The following is a 23,109-nucleotide window of genomic DNA, read 5'->3' on the forward strand; positions in this document are numbered from 1 at the left end:
CATATAGTATGCCATTTAGATTTAAAATCCCACCATAGAAAGCATGCAACATGCATTGAAAGTATGTTATAATTTGTTACAATATATAGTATGCATGGTAGGGTTTCTTGTATTTAATATAAGTGTTATATTAAATATTGAATGTCTGTATGTTGTGGATGTTTAGCATGTCTAAGTTTTATAAGTTGTTATAAATTTGGGTTAGGCATTTAAAATCCATAACAAAGAACAATTGCATACTCACATAGGTTAACCACTTGTCTTAATAGTTAAAATAGGTCGTTAAATTTGTAAAACTAGGGTTACAAACTCAAATCGGTAAATAATCCTGTCGAAGGCTAGGGGTATTTAAGTTGACGGTCTACGGACCACCTCCTACCTGGGGATTATGGCCGAATAATTAAGCGTTGGTAACCAGTTTTATGAGTCTTCGTGAGCAAGGTGAGGTAATAAAAAGGTTTATCACCTAGACATCGTAGGTTTAAGTCCATTTATAAGTATTATACTTGGATAAACCACATAGACTTAGGGTTGTTTTTATTAGCTGGAAAAGAAGCTAAGTATAATTTTACCCTAAAATTAGAACACTTCAGTGGTAGCCAATAACTTCTATATGATAGAGTTATTGGAAAACTTCAGCGGGAGACTAATAACATACACGATATGTTATTCTTAGCTCTCGCGTCCCTAAGAGTTCATAGTCTGGATTTAAGCGGTACTTCGTGTCACCCTAGAAGTGACCTCCCTTCATAAAGTATTTTTTAGCTTAAATTTAGATTCGGGTGAATAAGGGGAAGTTGTTCGAACAGAAATTAAGTTTACGATTTCAACTGCCACATCTCCACATAGTTCATACCGTGAGATTCATATGACGCTTCATGTCACCCTAGAAGAGACCTCTTTTCGAAAAATGTTTTGTATGAGTCAATATCAAGGTGAACGGAGGAAATAGTTCATAGTAATTGGGTGAAGGAAATGTGTCAACATATCCTGCAATCTCTTCCATTAGTTTGGATCGTGAGATTCCTATATTGCGCTTGCTAGTTAGCTTTAAGCGGCCCTTTGCTAGTCGTTTATTTTTTACGGTTATCCCCTCGGAGGGTTGTAACATAAGATTTGAAACAACTCAAGCTCCAGAAATGGATAGTATTTCTTAGGTCTTAGTGATCTCTGACATTCGAAAACGGCGGGTCTACACTTACAGAATTATTAAGTGTTAATAATGTCTGACCAAAAGCAGTGCTTAAATGACTATCAGAATATGAGTTATTTTGGAGGTAGTATTTAGACAAGAATGTTTTGTTGTAGTATCGTAGCAAAAGAATAATATTGGGTATATTATTAAAATTGCTAAAACTTGATTGGATTTAAAACTTCAAAATGAAAAGTTCAATAATACAAAGTGTTGGCATTGGATAAACTCATCGGGGATAATTACGTGAATTGGAAATCAAATTTGAACACGATACTTGTGATAGACGATTTGCGATTTGTCTTAATTGAGGATTGTCCTCCCATTCCTAGCTCTAACACCAACGAAATGTTTGGGATGTATATGACAGATGGGTCAGGGCTAATGATTAAGCTCGTGCTTATATCCTTGTTAGCTTATTTGATGTGTTGACAAAAAAATATGAGGATATGAGTACTGCCAAAGAGATCATGGAATCTCTGCGAGGGATGTTTGGATAACTGTCCTTCACCTTGAGACTTGATGCCATCAAGAATGTTTACAACAGCCGCATGAAAGTTGGGACCAATGTTCGAGAACATGTCTTGGACATGATGGTCCACTTTAATGTGGCAGAAGTAAACAGTGTTGTCATGGATGAGAGAAGTCAAGTTGGTTTTATTCTAGAATCTCTTTTGAAAAGTTTTCTGCAATTCTGTATGAATGCGTTGATGAATAAAATTGAATACAACTTGATTACTCTACTGAATGAGCTACAGGTTTACCAGACAAGGTTGAGAACAAAGGATCTGGGGTCAGAAGTAAATGTTACTACTGCCGAGAAGAGAAGAACATCTTTCAAGCCTGATGTTGCCTCCTCTTCGAAGAGTAAGAGTATTCCTATGAAGAAGGGCAAAGGGAAAGGGAAGAAGATACCTACTGGAAAGAAAGTCAAGGATAACACTACAGAAAAAGGAAAATTTTTCTACTGCAATGAAAAGAGCACTAAAGGAGACATTGCCCTCAGTATCTTGTCGTAAAGAGAACACAGAAAGGTAACCAGGCTAACTTGTTCCTGGGACCATATGCTCAGCTCATCCAGTGGGAGAAGTTGTTATTTGTTTTTACTACTTATGTAAAGCTTGTAAAGAACAAATTGTATATATTGTTTAGATAAATGAAATGTTCATTTTCAAAAAATTATGTTTGTTCAAGTAACCTCTGTTAAGAATAAAAATTGTCAAAATCCATTTGTAAATATTCAGATATTTAAATGACTAGATCAAAGTATAGAAAGTTTAATGATTTCTAGATCTGACTGTTAACAAAGAGTTGTTAAGACAGGTCAGATGCATCTTAATCAAAGAGTTGAGAGTACCTCAATGTAGTGGGAGGAAAGTGTGCTTCCTAGCCATTATTGAAAATAAGATGCAATCCCCATATAGTTTTATTCAAAAGCCTATTGTATACTAAACAATGTTTACAATGATTCTCTCGGCTAAAGTGTTTGAGAATTACTTAGTAATACTAGGAATACCAGATAACCTAGTGCAAGTGGGAGAAATATCAAGTATGAGATACCGAATAGTAAAAGATGGGTATGGGATACCCTAGTTTATTGTATTTCTCTATAAAACTCAGAAACTCAGTCTTATATATCGGATATATAAGTTACCACTGGAGTTTTAGTCTAAGTGGGAGTTTGTTGGGTTTTTTGTCCTAAAACTCGTGGTATATAAACAATAGAACTTGTTCTGAAAATTCAATTAAGGTATTATTAAATAGATCTGTTGCTTGATAGAAATCCAATAAACCTGAAAGTCCCTTGACTATTGGATGAGTACTTGAACTTTATGTGGAGACATAAAGGTGGATCATGTTCTAGTAAATAGTCAAAATAATATATAGTATATGAATAAGGTTGAGTACCTTATCCTAGTAACACTATTGGATGCAGCCCACTCTGTAGTTGTTACAAGGAGTTGTAAAGTGCTACAAACGAAGTGATCCTAATTCGTTCATGTTGGACATGAGGAGTAGGGGTGTCCTTGTGCAAAAGGGTTTGTACAAGATCAGACCACGAAACGAGTCACTCTTACTTTATAACGTTGTTTACTATTTAAGATTGACTATTTCAAAGCGATGACCTAGGTAACTTGACCTTAATCCTGAGCTAACTATGAACTCCTGTTTATTTAGGATTACCCTTAGATTTGCATAAGTGAGGGTTGGTCCAATAGCACCGGCTCAATAAGACTCCCATTTCAGAGGTAAGACTGGATAGATAATCTGGGACATAGGATGCAAAAGGAAATTCACTCCTATCCGCTTTAAGGATAGTAGAGAGGTTGTTTCCTTAAGTATTGATTTTGGGTCTTGAACAAGGGGGCCCGCCATCTCATTGGCCCGAGATGTACTCGATTTTGTTGATTGGATCATAAAGCAATTGTTCATTAGGGAATCAGTGGGGACTTAAGGAACAAGAGGTAATTTCGGGGGTAAAACAGAGATTTGACCCAGCTGTTATTACGAACAACTTGTAAAGGGTTGACTTACTAATCATGGTTATATCAAGTGGACATAATATATCTATAGTGAGGGGAGTTCAACTATGGATTTTAGTGGAGTGACCCATTAGTTAACGAATGAGGGTTAGATCGGTCTAATGAGCTTAGCCGATTAATCTTGGGTCGTTGGAGCCCATGATCTGTAGGTCTACGAGATCTCCCTACTAGCTCAGAAATGGATTAGCTCTAGAGTAGCGTGATAAGTTAATTTAAAACGTTCAAATTAGAATCAAACGGAATTGAAGAATATATATTTAAATATGATTTAAATATATGAAGATGAATTTGTGTAAAAATAATTTAATATTGGATATTAAATTAATTAGAATTATTTAAATTGTTTAAATAATTATTTATTAATTTCATTAGAAAATTAATTTATGAAATTAATTTGTAAAATTAATAAATTTTGATTTTATAAATAAAAATATGATTTTAAAATCAAAATAGATTTTGGAAATTGAAAATTACACAAAAAATGAAAAATGGTTTTTCATCTTCATCTTCAAGTTGCTCACCATGAAACCCATTATCTTCAACCTTCATTTACTTTAAGCATGAACTGCATCCCATACAGCAAATCTCTTTGCATGAATATCTGCAATACATTGAAGAGATTGGAGTGAAGTTGGATGATGGCAACCGATTGAATTTTTCTGAAAAATTCAATGAAGAAGATGTTCTAAGTGGTTGTTGTAGTGATATCTCCGAATTTCCTTTGATTCCAGCTATTTGAAGTCCCACAACTCAATCTAGAGCACCAAGAGAATAGTAGGGAAGATCTTATGGTGGTCTACACGAGAAGAGGAATTTGCTGCTGAAAAATAGAGATGTTCAACGGTTCTTCAAAGGTATGTTCTTGAAACCCATTAAATTCTATTTAAGCATGTTTCTGTTTATGCCAAAATTAATGAATTAGAGTGCTTATGGATCCTGTTCGCTTCCGCTGCATGCTGCTACCAGTCCCACAGCTTAAATCGTCATAGTAGCAAAAGTTGAATCCATGTATATTCGAGCTATAAGTTATCCATAGATCCTTCATACATGTTCAACTAAAGTTCAAAGAACAAGTTGTTTAGTTAATTAGGCTACCCAATTAATTAATCATCAATGGAATCCGTAACTTTAATGTGAATGTTTAAGTACTATGTGGATGCTATCAAACCTAATAGGGCAAAGATATTTAGTTTAATTAGGACATTAGTTTTAGTTAATAATTAGGGCCGTTTGTTTGGTTTCCCCAACAAGTTGGTTGAGTTGAGTAAGCCGATGTGTGCTTACTAATCAAATGTATGTTTAATTATGGTGTTCGATGATCGATTTCCATCAGACCGCCAACTGCTCTTAAACCAGATTAATCCAATCTTAGATTTCACTCACCCTTTATTTTTTATTTTCCGCACTTTATTTTTATATCCCTACACAATCCTCTATGCACCGCTTTAATTAGGAAATTGACTTAATGATACATATCTCACGCTTTCCTGCAGATCAACCTTATCTTATTATTAAGACTAAATAATTGAAGTTCTTGATCAATATTATAAACGTATTTGATTGAAAGAACCCCACGGCATCAATATTTCCATTCCTATCTTCACATATAAGAAATTACAAATAAAGTGGATTTTCTTTCTAATAATAGATAGCTTAAACAAATAGGAAATTAAAAAGAGAAAAAAATCAAATGTGATTGAATGACCTATAATATTAAAATTATTGGCCAAAAGTCCACAACTTTCAAAGCAAAAAGAACAACTAGGCCATTTTCCAACAATTTTTTATCCCTAATCATAAAAAACTCACTTTGAAACTAAAAGTTATCATCAAATACCACACACTTGACAAATATATGTCTTTCCTTGAAATCACCCTTTCATGCATTTGTTTGAGTATGTCTATATATATATATATAATCTTCTTCATTGAAATAGGATATTTTTTAATGATATAATAGGAGATATTTGAGTAAAACGGTCAAAATTGGGTACTCAATGGACTTTATCAAATCAAAAGAGATACATTGAATTGTTCTTCTAGGCTTTGAATATCTTCCTTTTAAATTATCCAAAGTAATCCATAGGAGACATGCCTAGGACAGTAAATATTTTTTCTTATCATAAATAGCCTTCAAGTGTTATAAACCATAATTTAATATGCTTAATGATGTTTTTGTAGACCTCATTGAAGTCTCCTTCATTGAAGAGGCTAAGTATAGGACTTAAGATAAATAAGTGGTTGCTTCTTTCTTCACGTATGTATGTCACAATAGTTTGGCACTCTCTTGTGTTCGAAAAATAATATAATAAATCAATGCGGGAAAATTCTAAAAACAAACAAATTAACAACTAAAAATTAAATTAGAAGTTGAGGGTTTAAGAAAGCATATGATTTTGGGTTGAGGTGCGCTATTGAACACTATCTTTAGAGAAGACGTATTATCCCCCACTTGCAATGAGTATTTCAGCACTCCACTTCCAAGAAATAATACCACCCTTCAAGAAAATTTGTGTAGGAATCTTACGAATTCCTTTGGACTTATTTCTCACGAGGCCTTTTGGAATCATGGTTTTAGAAGATCAAAGTTTATATACGTCTGTAATTTTGTATGCCATAAGGGAAGAAGACAATTAAAAGCATATGAAAATCCTAACCACTCCCATGTGATGTAAAAGGTTCATTAAACAACTAATTCTCACCCATTAACTAACGTTTTAAAATAAAGTAAATAATTAAGATAAAATAATAAAAAAAATAAATATACTTTTAAATTATCCAACATCTTGTACACAAGATTTGAGAAGTCTCTTCTCTTGTAATTCATACTTCTCACTTTGAGTGATTTTCTTTGTTACCTCTGGTGATATAATTTTTTAATTTGGTTATTTATTGTTGTCTTTCTTTTAAAAAATTAATAATCAAACATTTGTAAATAATTTTTTTTTTTATGAAATAACTTAATTGAAAAAAAATAAAAAATATATATAGTTTAAAGATAAATTAAAAATTGGACTTTGCATAATTAGTCATATTTACATTAATTTCGGAATCATTCTAGAAGAGATAAAATTAATGGCAGCGGAAAAAAAAAAAGGTGATACGTACAATAATGAGTGCAGTCTGCATGTGGTCAAATGCAATGCCACGTTCCCGCTTTGAGAACGACTTGTCGTTCGCTGTTTATAGTAAACCGGACACCAAAACCGTGTGTGTGTTTTTTATTTCCAAATCAAGTGCCTCAATTTGATTTTATTTTATTCTAAAAACCATAAGATTTTTTCTAAAAGATAATGTTATTTCGATATTTATTAACAAAAATATAGTTGATTTGAAAGTATGGACGGGTTCCACGATTCTCAGTCACATGTCAAGTAAAGATGTAAAACTAATCATGAATGAGGTTTGACTATTTTGAAAAGGACATTAATGTTTGACCATTTAAAAAAAATAAAAAGAAATAAATGGAAGAGACATTAATGTTTGACTATTTTTTTTAAAATAAAATGTTTGATCATTAAAGATTATGAATTTTTTTATTATAGAATTTGAAAATGTTGATTTTCATATTTTATCACATTATATATACCAATTAAATTTAAAATCTATTTATGAGGTTTTTAGAAAATTCATGAATTATGAATTTAAAACAAACATTACATTTGATCAAATTTAATTTTAGGATTTTTTTAAAATAATGTTATTTTAATATTTATTGACAAAAATAGAGTTGGTTTTAATATTTTTGAATTTTGAAAACAAATCCTTTCATTTTCTTTTTTAAAAAATAAACTGATACCATTAACATAAAGTCGAGTTTTTTTTTTCTTTTAGGTGAAAATTTGAATATAATGTTACATTAACAAATTTGTTGAATGAAACAAATTTTAATTTAAACAAATATTGATCCTTTTGTATATTCCAAAATTTCATCTCAAGATTTTTTCATTCAAAAAAGAAATATATATATATACCTTTCATTAAAATTTACTTTAATGCAGAAATTAATATAATAGCTACATGAAATTAATTCAATTTTTTCTCGAATTTTTTTATATGATAACTTATTAATATGGGAAATTGTGAAAACAATTAAAAATATAAAAATATGGAAATCATGGACTATGTCTACGAATTTGGTCTCGAATTTTTTTCTATGAAAACTTATTAATATGGAAAATTGTGAAAATAATTAAAAAAATGAAAATCATGGACCCCGTCTACGAATTTGGTCTTCATTGACCAAGTCATACGCTGACATGGAAGTCACACCAATATTTGTGTACCGGATATACGATTTTACTACCCTATTTTTGTAAACACTTTTCTCTTCCACCTTATTTTTGTAATTTCCTTCTTATATACATTATTTTTATCATTATCTAAAAAAAAATACATTATTCTTGAATTTAATCCAAACTTTAATTTAATTTTTTTTTTTAATTTTAATTCTCCACAATTGTAAAGGAAATAAACGATAATAAATCAGGTGATTTTAAAACGAAATAAAAACAGCAAACGGTAAAATGCTCTCCTACCACATGACTTTAATTAGCTGCACTTTCTAAAAAGCGACGAACCATAAAATGTTCTACCACTGCATGACATTAATCATAGGTATCACAATTTTTTTGAAATTTTTTAAAAATAGAAAAATAAGAAAAAACTATTTACATAAAATAGTAAAATTTAATTTTTTTTTATAGATGTCGATAAAGGTTGAGAGAAGTATATCAATATCTATTAGTGATAAAAATTAATAGAAATATATCAGTGATATTATGTAATAGACGTTAATAGAAATCTATCAATGTCCATTAAATTTTTTTTTTTACTACTTTTTGTAAATAGTTTGATATTTCTTTTATCTGTGAAAATTTTTCAATTTTTTTTACTATAGTTGAAAGGTTAAAGGCAGCTGGTTGAAAGTTTCTAAATTAACAATCATAATATAAGTTTAACACTGAGATTAGTTTATTTCACCTATATGATTTCAAAAGGAGTCTATTTAGCTTTAGAACTTGAAAATTGGATTTAAATAGAAAATCATAAATAAATGATTAATGACGTGACATAGTGAAGTGACACCTTTTAGTGAATGTCTATGAATAATTTTAAAATCAATAAAATCATTTTTGTTATATTCAGAATCACTTTAAAACACCTTTATAAATCATTAAAATTAATTTAATGTTGAATTTTGCACTTTTAAATGGATTTTTCATATCATCAGAATTAAATACTTTTTAGAGTAATTTTAACAAGCTCATAATCATTTTCAAATAGGCTGTTGGATAATGAATCGAAAAATATATTATTCTAAACTGTCTTCCTTTTCTTTTTTTATTAAAAAATTTGCTTGAAACGTTTGTTTTGATTTTCCTTTTTTAGGGTCTTTTTAAACATAAAAAAATATTTATAAATATTTACACTTTATAACCAAAAGTTCTAAAAGTATAAAATATTCTTGAAATTTTTTGTTATAAAGTGTAAATATTCGTGAGATTTTTCTATTTATAAGAATTTCTCTTTTTTTTCTAAACTTTAACCTTTCCCTTCCGATCTAAAATATTTAATAAATATTGTATTATTTTAATTTTTAAATCAATCCATTGGTACTAGATAAACAAAATTAACATTAATGATTTACCTTTAAATGTAAGACATTAATTTACTATTTATAGCTATAAAATACATGCAATGTACATGGCTAAATATTTTTAAAATATAAATTTTATCAGTGAAATTTTAAGAACAAATTAATATAAATTTTATGAAGTTTAAATAATAAATATGTAACATAAAAGTTAAAAATAACAAAATAGTTAATAGTCAAAACTATACATATATTATATTTTATTTTAATTCACAACAGATATGAAAATGAGTTATACATGTTTGAGATTTTTGGAAAACTTGGAACATAAATTTTGATGGTGACGTAAATTTTGAATCGATATATTTTTATATGGCAGTAGTATAAACTATAAATCTTTTATGCAAGTATTATAAACTATAGATTCTAATAAAGTTGAAACTATAGAAATCTAATCAAAGATTTAATTGAAACTAATAATAATAACATAAAATTTTAAGTACTAACAAAAACTACATGCTCAACATTTAAATTTTAAAATAACACAAATATGTAAATCTTTGTTGTGGTTGAAAAGGAATACACTTTATATAGTTTCCTACAAATTGAAAATTAAAAAGTGTCGTTGCTCTTTTATTGAATTCAACTGCTATATTTTTTAATCCAAAATAATTCTCATTGTTAATAACACTTCCTCCTAAACTTTATCCTTTACTTTCACATCCGTTCTTCTCCTCTTTACCTCATTCAAACCCATTTCCATTTCTTATCTGCTGAGCGAATTCTTTTTCTATTTTTTCTTCTTGTAATTTATCTCACTCTCTCCCAAAAAGAAATTTAAAAATATAAAGAAAATGAAACCAAAATTTCCTACGTTTTGATAATTTAAATTTGAGAATAACCTAAATATTTGTTAGTGTTGAAAATAAATCTAATAATCAATATTGTATCAAAATTTAAACTTCAAGATATTGTGCATATCTGATTTTTCCCCCTCTCAAATATAACAGTCAGATGGACAATAATAAATTAAGATTTAAATATAAAGATAAAAATCATACCTTTTCGTCGAAGAAAATAAGTTTATGGATTATTTAGGCTTCACTTTGCATGATCCAATATTTTCTCTACGAATAACGAAAATTTCAATTATTATGCTACATTTCTTTCTATTATAACATTCTTAAAATAGAGATGGACCAAAGAAAATAGAAAAGCTTGTATTTATTCTTTTAAAAATATTTAATTATTATGTGAAGGGTTGTGTACTATTTATAAGGGATGGGTCTATTTGAATTTTAGTTTTTATGTGAAGGGATATATTAAAAGATTTGATGGCGGATGAAAAGATGTGATTAATATTTATTTAAAAAATATTTAGTAATTACTTATTCACAACACAAGGGATACATTTTTTTATTATTATTACTGTATTTGTCTGAAAATTATAAGATTGGGAAAGAAAAATTAAAAATATCAACAAAAACTCTAAAGAATACAAATAAAATTGTTTTTAATTTAAAAAGGTGAATATAATTTATACTTAAGTTATTTTTCCACTCTCTCCTCTCTCAACTCTTCATTTTTTTTTCCTCTCTCCACTCTCCATTCTTCATATTGTTTTCCTCTTTCCTCCGTTCATATGTTGCCTCTTCATAGGAGGCTAATTCGTTGAAAACAAAAATCTTTAAAAAAAAAGAAAAAGAAAAGAAAAAGGCACACATACTTAATGAGAAATGTATGATGGGCATTTAAAAAAAAAAATGAGGGCAAAATGGAGAGAGAAAGATTCTCCCAATTAGCCTCTTTTAATATAATAGAGATTAAGTATTTAAAATTGTAATATATTAATAATATTGCATATTGCTCCTTGTGTACATTTAATATTATAAATTAGATTTAAATCCTATTTTGGTCATTGAACTTTTAATCTAGTTCTATTTTGGTTCCCGAACTTTTAAAAATATCCATTTAGTTAGAGATATCCACGGGACGGGGATGGAGAAAACTTCTCCATTCCCATCTCGCCCCCTATTTTAATCCGATCGGTACGAGGATTTTGCGAGGATCGGATTTTTCGCTGGAAAAAATTCTCTTTATTTCTAATTTTTTTAAACAACTTTTAAATCATTTGTGCTCAACCTTAATCAAAATTTATTAGTCAAATGGGTCATTTCCAATGCATTATTTTCAAAGAAAAATTTATGAATTTTTTTAATAAAGACAATAATATTTTATGTGCAAAAATATACTTAAAAAATTAATCTCATAATTTCTAAAATTTAAATATCACAAGTCCAGCTTTCAACTTAAACATTACAACATTCGAAATCATAAAAGTAATAAAATTTTAAATATGAGTAATTGTGGATGTTATGATTTTTGTAATATTTATATATTATACATAAACACACATAAATAAACACACATCATATGAATTTTAAACTAACATTTTTTAGTTTTAATAAATTCACAGAATGTGAATTTATTTTATATATATATATATATTATTTGTGTGTGCGCGTTATTATTTCTCTCTATCATTCACGTGCTTTCTTGTGTACTCTTAATATATATAATCTTTAGCCTTAATGTCACATCCCTCCTAGGCTACCTCTTTAACCTAAAAAGGGAATGGGAAGGACATTAAATATCATCTCTTTTGTAACATCTACTATCCATCTGTTTCCATGCTTACCTTGTACACCTGGACACCTGAGAAACAGTTTATAATACATACGCATCTATGACAATCAACTCATCCAGGTATTTCAGAACAATAGATATTTGTAGATACATATGGGCCAAAACTACACAAGAATAAGTCCTAAGTTCCTCTCAAACCTATCTATATGAGTACAACACAATTCACTTCAAAACCATAAACATACTTCTACTAGAAAGACTATGAAGCAACGGAAGTTGGAGGTCATGGTAGACAAGTTAGTAGTGGGTAGGCTAGACACTGGAAACTCTCTGTTACCTAGAGAAAGGAAAACATTTGAAAGAAATGGCGAGCTGAAAACTCAGCGAGTGATTATTTATTTAAAAAAAAAATAATAAGTATATTCAGTTTAGTCATAAAACATACTAAAAGAATATGCACATCTCAAAATAATTCTAACTAAAACATTCAAATCATGAAATCAAAGTTCAGAGAAATATTTCACACATATCATCCGATTAGTGATAAAATTTAGACTAAATCTATACCCAGACCTTGTTGGTATAGAGTAAATCTCAAAACACTCAGCGTAAATACCATTCGTCATACGTGCATGCAGACATGCCCCTCAAAGGCTAAATATTCGAATACTTAGCCTCAAGCCTATAACATAGACCTCACCATAGGCTCAGGTTCCTTTGGATTTCTCGATTACTCTGGTCTCTTTCAGCTTCGGTAATCCCCTGCTCGCCTATGTGGCACTATGGAAACACATTCACGTAGTATAAAGGTAAATCGCCTCGGGTACACTAATCTAGTGGTTTGAAAACCATTATCTACTCATGATTAACATTCCACTTTACACATCTCATGGAAATATCAAATAAAACGTGTGTTTCAAAAATATGTAAACATTCATAAAACCCATAGAATAGAAAATATGTCATAAAACTCACATTCTGGAAAAAAAAAAAAAGGTTCATATCACATATTTAAGGTGCTGGTGCTTTTCAAAACATAGAATATTCATGGTATAATAAAGTCTCATTACCCAGATTATCAAAAGCCCATTTTTCAAACACATAAAAGAAACATATTTGAAAATAAAACATATTTGAAAATAAATCACTCACAGTCTTTGACTTGTTCCCTCGAGCTTATGAGTTTCACCTATCACCGTTTGGCCTGAAATTCAGATACAAACTTAGGGTCATTCCCTAAACATTCCAATCAATCTATAAGAGTTCAAATAGATCATAATTTCAGCCACCAATAATGAATTCCACAATGCTCTAATACATTCTTTAACTCAAGGTTATACATTTTTCGTTTAAATTATTCCAACCTTGAAGAATTAATCTCGAGACCTCAATTCATATGTTTCAAGGCTAGAATATCTTCTAAATATATTTATTTGATCTCTAAAACAACTTACGGAAATCAATTTCCCAAATTGGACCTCAAATCATGCTTAAAAACACCTTAATTGACCTAAAATTACAATATCAACCTGAAAGTCAACCATTTTACCCTTTAATGACGGATAATAGGGTCGAACTTCATCTTCAACCTCTAACCTCAATTTCAACCCTGTTTTCCATTAGCGCTTTCAGACTTAAATTCATCAATTTCTAACCAAATAACTTCAAATTTCTTGCATAATTCTTTTAATCAACATCTTAATTAGCTAACTAAGAGTTTAGAGCTTCAAAAACATGTGGATAACTCGAAATCAGCTCCAAAACTATTGTGCTTTGTTTGACAAGATAATGGGCTTTGGATAAACCCACCGAGGCCCAAAGTTAAAATCTTTAGCTCAAGCCAGCTGAAAAGAAAGAAATCAGTTGCCTTTGATTTTGTATGCTAAAAGCACAATATGTGTATTACAAGATCTTGGCCTTACACGTTGAGGGCTGAGATCTTCTTTAACCACTCACACAATTAGATTGCCTTTGAATGACTATCTTCACTTTTGCATTTTTTAGATTTTAGAGAGGGAGAGAGAGGAGCTAGAGAGAGAAGGCTGAGATGAGAGAATGAGATGCTACCAAAATCTTGTGAGATCTTGAAGAAGAAGAAGAAGCAAGCTACAAGCATGAAAGTAAAGAGAAAGGGAAGAAGGAAGACACAAGTTTAACGTGGTTCGACCTCAAAACTGCCTACATCCACGGAGAAGCTGGATTCAAGTCTTGGAGAGTTCTTAAAGAAGCTTTTACAGATGAGTTTAGCTAGCTTTTACACTCTAATTTTCTGTACATCAAATGAACTAGCTACATTGTATTTATATAGGACTTTCAAAGTAAATAGTTACAACAAACTTTGTTTAAGTTAATTTCAACATGTTTCTTTAACAAATCTCCACCTTGAAATTAACTTCAATAACTCCTCTTGAACTGACTTCATCTTCTTTATCCTTTGTCTCTCAGCTCAAACCCGATCATGTTGAGGCATTTTTTAAGTTTGAGCTAGTTGACTGCTTTGGTTAACATGTCAGAGGTATTCTCTGAGGTATGTACCTTTAACACTTCGATCTTCTTGTCTTCTATCTGTTCACGTAAGAAATGGTATTTAACATCAATATGCTTAATTCGATTATGATATTGTGGATGCTTAGATAAGTGTATGGTACTTTGATTGTTACAAAACAATTTTACTGTATCCTGTTTAATACCGAAGTCAAGTAGAAACCCTTTAAGCCATAAACCTTCCTTAATAGCCTCTGATAAGGCTATAAATTCAGCCTCAGTGGTAGAAAGGGCTACCACTAATTGTAGTGTTGTCTTCCAACTTAGTACACAACTTCCATATAGGAAGATATAACTTGATAGGGACCTCCTTTTATCTAAGTCCCCTGCATTGTCAAAATCAACATAGCCTATCAGCATTGCTTCACTGTTAAGAGTTTGTTGATACAGTAGTCTAGCACTCGTAGTGCCTTTTAAGTACCTCATGTTCCACTTAGTTGCCTCCCAATGCCTCTTACCTGGATTAGCCATGTACCTACTGACCAAACTTGTAGCATAGGCAATGTATGGCCTTATAGAAATCATTAGATGCATGAGACTTCCTGAACGATCCGAGTTCAGGAGGGGTACATGAATGAACCGATATCACATCCGAATGAGAGGGATCCTGAGGACATGAAAGTATGGTTAAGAAAGGCTTAAAAGAATTGAAAGTTACTACCTATACCAACATGGTGCACTTTCCTTTTTGGTGGCTCAATCATAAGAACTTCAAAGTTAAGCATGCTTAGCTTGGAGCAATCCTATGTTGGGTGACCTCTTGAGAATTTTCCAAGATGCAATTGAATCTTTGTGAAATTCTTGAATCCTTAATCAAGCTGAAACATAAACCAAGCTTTAAAATTAATAGTTAAAGCCAAATTCCAAACACCCAAATATTACAAAATATTTTCAGAACCTCAATACTAATCGATAGATCCAGTGACGGAAAGAGTGAAAATATTTTCAGAACCTCAATACCAATCGATAGATCCAGTGACGGAAAGAGTGAACGACGCTTGAGCAGTGGTATAATTACATTTAACATGCCAAATAATAAAGTTACTGAAATTATATTATTACTAAAAAAATGTGCGGGGTTGTTACATTCTTCCCTCCTCAAAGAACTTTCATCCTCGAAAGTTCATTCTTGAAAAAAAAAACTCCGGGGTTGTTACATTCTTCCCTCCTCAAAGAACTTTCGTCCTCGAGAGTTAATTCTTGAAAAAGCTCCGGATACTGGGCCTTCATCTCATCCTCCAATCCCAGATAGCCTCCTTGAACTGGTGATTCTGCCACAGGACTTTCACGAAGGCAATTTCCCTATGGCGCAACGTTTTTACCTCCCTGGCGAGAAATTCTACAGGCTTCTCCTCGTAGCTTAAGTTGTCATTCAACTGCAATGGCTCAAAGTCAACCACATGGGACGAGTTTGTCACATACTTAGCATCGAAACATGGAAGACATTATGAATTGAAGACAGTGCTGGAGGTAATGCCAATCAGTAAGCTATAGGGCCAATTCGCTCTAAGACCCCGAAAGGCCCAATGAACCTCGAACTCAGCTTCTCTTTCCTGCCAAACCTTATAATACCTTTTATAGGTGCCACTTGATGACGGGAATTTGGAAGTCAATTTTACTTGACAACCAACTTCCCTTGGACGCGGGATGCGATGCATGTACCTAAGATATGCGTTGATAGTCATGCATCGATGGTCATGTGTTGGAATGAAAAATGCGTTAATCGAATGTATGCGATGACCATGCGTCCTACCACAAGTTTTCTTGCGTTCACACCAAGTATAACATGAATGCAAGTTTCTCAGGTAATCCGAGGTCGAACACAGGGACTTGTAGCTATATGTTTGCAGTGATTATGCATGTGGTGGTTGAATAAAAGAATGGAGGGGATAGTGCTACGTTAATCCTACTCCTACTCCTATCTAACAGACAATGCAATGAGAATCATGCATGAAAGGTAGAGAAGCGACAAACCTTAACATGAAATAAATGTATGGGAAATAGATAAAATGCGGAGATGTTTTCATTACAACCCTTAAGAGTGACCACAAGGGCAACCCTAGTCAACGCAAATTAATGCGATCATGCAACACTCATACAATAGTAAACCACTTCTCGGTGCGAATGCTACGGCTTCTAATGCTAGAACGCATGTGATGTATGTACAGAGGTGTCTATATGGCCTACACATAAGCCTCTAATTCTTGTCTATGCAATGATACACGAACAAGGTGACCACATATCATCATTCCTATTCCTAGGGTGCACGCGATGCAGTGTTGACAAACAGAGTTTATCTCTAAGTCCCTATCTCTTGCTTATGCCAATCTAATCTCGCTCTCCCGAGTCTAAATTCTAACCTAGCTCTGTCGAGTAATTAGGTTATTTCTTTAGACTCTCTCTCGAGTAGCTCTAAAGGGGTATTGGGCACAACATAAGACAAGACAAATGCATGAATTTGGTTGACGCAAGATTGTTACTATCTCTAGTGAACAACGCGTACCTTGCTTAATCCGACCAACCACTTACCCTCTCAGGTAGTTGATTGTTGGTGACTTCACTTATAGACAAACAATGCGTTAGCCTATAGACAGGTGTTACTGCGGCTTCACACTAAGCAAATAAGGTTACTCACATACTCGTGCAACGCACACCTCTCGGTAGGTTGCTACATGCTTCATATCCCTAATCCACATGACTAAGTATGGAATACTAAAGCAATCTCATTAAGTGTGAAAGTAAAGATGCTAAGCAAAAAGATGGAGATGGAGTCGAAAGAATAGAGAAATGCATTGAAAACACATTGTATTAATTTCTTAATTCAAAATGTCATACAATACAATATAGAAAAAGAAAGGAAAAGAAATGACCAGGTGGAAGCAAAACTTTGCTTCCAGCGGATGCGCGTCAAGGCTGTCGATGGTACCATGGATGGGTGGAGGAGCTGACTATCTCGAGATCTAACTCCAGTCGAAGGCTCCGGTCGTCACTCGGAATGGATGAAGGAGGTGAAGAACTCTCAGCTGTCTTCTCACGCATTTGTTTGGATCGCAAGGATTCGCCATAGGCGAACCTTAGGCGAAAACCTTGGATAAAATGAATTTCAGCTCATCGGCTTCTATTTATAGGGCTTGGGTCACCAACAACATTAATTGAACTGCTCTGAGTCTGACGTTCAGCGCGTTAGTCCTTTTTTGAACCTCTGCCATTAACGGCGTGGTAGGTGAAATGTCAACATCAACTTTGGATTTTCTCGAGGTAGATGCGTTGATGTGTTCATTCCACCTACCTTGCATTGATCCCATTAGAGTGCGTTGTCGCGTAGCACAATCACTCAATGGCCACATTTGCTTAACATTGCAACTCTACATGATGACCACAATCGCTTGACGAGCACAACTCCCATGCGATAGATGCATACGGCTAATTACAGCTTCATCCATGCGATGATCGATGCGTTTGCCTTACGATGAAGTGTTTCTTCGCATGCAGTCATCTATGCGATGATCTGGTTCCCGTGTTTGCATTCATTTCCTACGTTGGCTACAAAAATAGAAAATTGAATGCATAATTAATGCAAAATAACAGGTTAGCTGAGATTCGATATGTTGATTGACGCACGCTTATATTCTTGTGAATTCCTATCATGATCGACGCATATTCTACCTAACAACCTTCATAATTCTAAGTAAAAGACCTAAGATGACATGCATTTCTGCATGTCATCACCACCCTTAAGAACACTTTATCACCAATCTCAAATTTCAAGTCCTTACGTCTCACATCAACATAGCTTTTCTGTCTGCTCTGAGCTGGTTGCATACGAGCTCTGATCTTCTGTATTGCCTCATTCGTGGTCTGCACTAGCTCAGTACCTAGCAACTTCCTCTCACCAACCTCATCCCGACATACTGAAGACTTGCAACTCTTTCCATATAGGGCCTCGAATGACAATGTGCTAGTGGCAGTCTGATAGCTATTATTATATGCGAACTCCATTAAATGCAGATGAGAGTCCCAACTCCCTGAAAACTCTAGTGCACAAGCGCACAACATATCTTCCAATATCTGATTCAGACTTCTATTTGACCATTAGTCTATGGGTGAAAAATTGTACCAAAATCCAATTGAGTACCCAATACTAACTGGAGACTCTTAAAAAAAAAAAATAGATGCAAACTGAGGGGCATCGTTTGACATAGCTAAAACTAGTACCAAAAGAGGTGTAACAACCCCTTCCATAAATAACTATGAAACTTAAGATGTTGAAAATTAGCAACATTTTTACATGTTCGAGCTGAGAACTGTGAAAACGGTCATGAAGTTAAGAAAGCCTTATATACTAAAAACATATATTTGAGCCTACCATGTCACAGGGAAAACTTCATATGTGCATTGAAGAAACTGGTCATACTATATAATGCGTCATCTGAAGATACGTACCAGAACAAATCTAGTCAACTGAAAACTGCTTCTACTCTAGAAGTGCCAACTGTGATGTCTTTCCTAGGGTCTACATGTTTGAGAATAACTCTTCTAATTAAGTCTCATGAGAAACTCATCATGAGGCTCTATGCTGTCATGAGCTATAAAACTTGCTTGAGCCATCCTCATATTATTCTTTAGACCCCGCTGCGAACGAGTCCAAAATTTCTCCCAAAAATGAGGTTTTGAAGTCCTTGGATGTTAAGCATAAGTCAGTTGATAACACATTTTCATAACCTCGTAATAACCGTGATTGATCCTTGAAGTCATTTTTTTTAACGATAAAACCTTCTTGATTCATAAGTCCTAGCTTGGATTACTCGTACTCCCTAAAGCTAGTTAACTCATTGCCCATGCAAGAGAATACATACTATCTTGTAATGCTCCAAACTCACTTTTAGTAACTTCTTACTATCAACTCAACTTTATTGCCAAATCTATCCCTTATACCAATGGTTATATTGGAAGATCCAACTTACTTAATTTTGTGCATATACCATTATTGTCTACCTTGAGTTGGATTATTTTCTTTTCTCAATCAAATTGATGGTCTTGCTAGTTCATGTTTCCAACACTTGCACACAAAGTCAAAATCCCTTAAATCTTACTAATGCCATCAATGTTTTACGTCTTAACTAACGAAGCCTCAACATACCATATCAATAGTTCTCGAACATCTACTGTTACTAGTAACTCCATTTTAACTTATCCCTTCTCAATCTTCTATTTCGGTAACAGATTCTTGTGTTAAAATAAAACTCCATACCAATCATCTACATAAGCTATCTTTCCATCTAACACATATTGTCCTAAAATTCCACATGATAATGAGGTATTCTTCTTTTACATCAAAACAAATACCTTGTAACCCCTCTTATCAAGACTTTAAACCATACTTAACTAGGAGTTTCGAACACATTAAATTTCTCTCTTTCCAAAAGAGTAAACTTTCATGGATACTTTTCTCTCATTCACACTTATCTCTGATAAAACCACTAAATTCAAAACACCTATTTTATTTATTTATTTATTTTTCACTTTCCATGTGGAACATAATCTCTTTACTAAATTATATTTTACTTAACTCCTCCATAAATCTTATCTCTCTCACTAAGAATTTCCATCTTGTAGAATTTCTCTTTACCAATTTGCATACATTTAAACTCCAAAAGACTTTTGTTTCTTCAAGTCTGTCTAACTTCGATCTCCTTAATACAATAAGGCTCTGGGTTTACTAGGTATACTAAAATAATCCTTCAACTTAAACAAATAACACCTTGCTTTAACCCCTTTAAGTCCAAGGTCATGTCCAACTATTTCAGCTTCCTTTAATGACATTTACCTAGCTAGATATTCCAAAAGAATTCTTTATATCATTACACATACTTTACCTAGTTCATCAAGTCGTAGTATTACCCAAATGATTATGACTTATGAATCCTTTCTAAAATTCTTCTCAAAATGTTGGGTATTTAATATCTCAAAACCTTTAATAAATCTATAGACTATTTCTTCTTTTCCTCCTTATTCATAAAACAACTTTTAACCTTATACTTGAGCACTGGCCTGTGTATTTATACTACCACCGATTGCACTATCCAACACAAAACATAACACTAGTCCTTGATCAATTCTTGTCTCGACAATTTTATTCTTTGGCTTAAATATTTAAATACCTTCATCCCTAAATTGTCATAACTCTACATAGTTTCATCAACCTTTAACATTGCTGAACTGAGGTATATATTTGTTCGTTTCTAACATAATTTCCTTGAGATTAGCTAGTGCCAAGTGACCTCATAATTTACTCTATTTTATTTTTCTCCTTTTGTAATGTCGTACCTAATAATCCTCTTATAATAACTTCTAACGTGTCACTGACCTAGCATTAAAACATAACTGGTACATTTAAGCTAAACAAATATTTTAATGCACAACTATCATAAAACTTGTAATTGATAAGACGTACCTGGTGATGACGAGGAATCCGTTCATGGGCCACAGGGACAATCTAGACTTACATAGTAAGTCAGTCTACATAAACCAAAACATGGGCTCTGATACCAATTGTAACGACCCGACCCCCTAGGACTTAATTTAGGCCATTACTAAATACGTGCATGCATGGAACTCAAAACGACACTCGGTTATGGTGAAATAAATGCTAATTAAATAAGGTAAGTTCAAAGACTTTCATTAAATTCAAATACTAAATCAATAGTAGGGTACCCATAAATCATAAAGGATAATAAATAAATTTGAAAAACGATTCTTAAAGTAAGTTTTAAACATCAAAACTAAAAATTAAGAGAAACATGAAAATAACTCTAAATCTCATGATGCGGAAGCGTCCCAGTGGCTCGATCATGAATTCCGCTCATCCATTGTCGGTGCATCTCTACCCTTACCTGAAACAACAACATGAGAAAGAATGAGTATAAAATACTCAATAATAAGTAACCCTACTACTGGGGTCAGGTTGAACATCTATGTCCTTTAGATACCCACCTCTGGTGAAACATATAAATTGCTCTAGTCCTCATGGGACACATATGCACATGAAACAAAAAGGAGACTGAGTCCTATCTTACTGTAGTTAAGTATGCCCACTACCTTTGATGAATCCCGAAGGAGACACAAACGGGTGAATTCCGAAGGAGACACAAACTAGTAAATCCCGAAGGAAATACAAAATCTAATGGGCATCTAACTAATCAGTAAGGACATTTGCACAGTCTCAACATCATAATCATCACTGTATGAATTTATGACATACATATAAACCTCAACATCATGGTTCTACAACTTACATGTATACTTCAACATCATCAAATCAAATACAACCATACGGAAGCACATACCATCTCATACTAGCATTCAAGTGCCTATGTGCATAAATAAATAATTTAGATCTTGTATCAGAACATATTTTGATCATATTATACTATCAGTCTATCATGCTAACATTTTGCCATAACATACATTTATCATGCTAGCATACATCTAATGTCCCTATTTGTCAGTTCAGTAGTAAGATTACTTACTTGATATTAGGTTGAACCAAAAGCAATTGAATCTTTGTGAAATTCTTGAATCCTTAATCAAGCTTAAACATAAATCAAGCGTTAAAATTAATATGTTAGGCCAAATTCCAAACACCCAAATATTACAAAATATTTCAGATAACCTTACTAATGTTGGTCCATTCGAATCACTGAAAATTTTCAGAACCTATAATTTTAAGCCCAAATAATTAGCAAACCAAACTCTTTTCATCTTGAATGAAATTCTTGAATCAACCCCCTAATCATAATTTGAAATTAGGCTTACATGATTAAAACTTGAATCAAATACATACTTCACTACCAATGTCTCAAATAAATTATCCATATGTAGTTTCATAAAAAAAAAAATCACTTTCAAATGACTTTACCAAAATTTCTCAACAACCAAAATTAATCCACAAGAGGGTAATTAAAACATAAAATTTACCAAAACTCGCTAAAACAAACTCCAACTTCACTGAACAACACCTCAATACCTTCACAAATTTGAATCTAAAGTTGAAACATAATGGGTATCAACCAATTGATGCCAAAAGTAAATGAGTATTCAAGAATCAACCGAAAACAAACCCAAACAACAGAAATCTTACCCAAATCGATGGATCCAGTGACGGCAAAAGCGAACGAAGCTTGATCAGTGGTGGACGGAGGTCATGAAGAAGAAACTGACGCGGCGGCTTTGGACGGCGTCGGATGGGCTCACGAACGTGAGGAAGAAAAGGGGGTGGGGTTTGACTTTTTATACAAAAAACAACAACAACAACAATAATAATAATAAAACAAAAAAGAAAATAAATATAATTACATTTAATTCCTTTCTATTTTATACTATTAAATTTCTTTCTGTTTCAAAAGAAAATTAATTCCTGCCATTAATTTCCAATTTAAATAATTTCACGCCAACAATTAAATTTTCGCACTTACACTTGAAGTCCAAAATTCCAAAAATGTCCCTCCAATTAATAATAATTATTGAAATTCCAAATAATAAAGTTACTGAAATTACATTATTACTAAAAAAAAATGTGTGGGATGTTA

At 32.4% G+C, this 23,109-nt stretch overlaps 1 protein-coding gene across 1 annotated transcript; it reads right to left on the reverse strand.

Moving 5' to 3' along the window:
• Window positions 1–15,747: 15,747 nt before the first annotated feature.
• LOC120079153 lies at window positions 15,748–18,520 on the reverse strand. The gene is made up of 2 exons (XM_039033328.1): window positions 18,251–18,520; window positions 15,748–15,897 (listed from the first exon to the last, which is right to left on the reverse strand). Exons 1-2 carry the CDS (start codon window positions 18,518–18,520, stop codon window positions 15,748–15,750), a joined length of 420 nt encoding a protein of 139 aa, XP_038889256.1.
• Between the last annotated feature and the right edge of the window lie 4,589 nt (window positions 18,521–23,109).

The sequence above is a fragment of the Benincasa hispida genome, chromosome 6 (genome assembly GCF_009727055.1).
Source record: "Benincasa hispida cultivar B227 chromosome 6, ASM972705v1, whole genome shotgun sequence".
NCBI classification, from domain to species: Eukaryota; Viridiplantae; Streptophyta; class Magnoliopsida; order Cucurbitales; family Cucurbitaceae; genus Benincasa; species Benincasa hispida.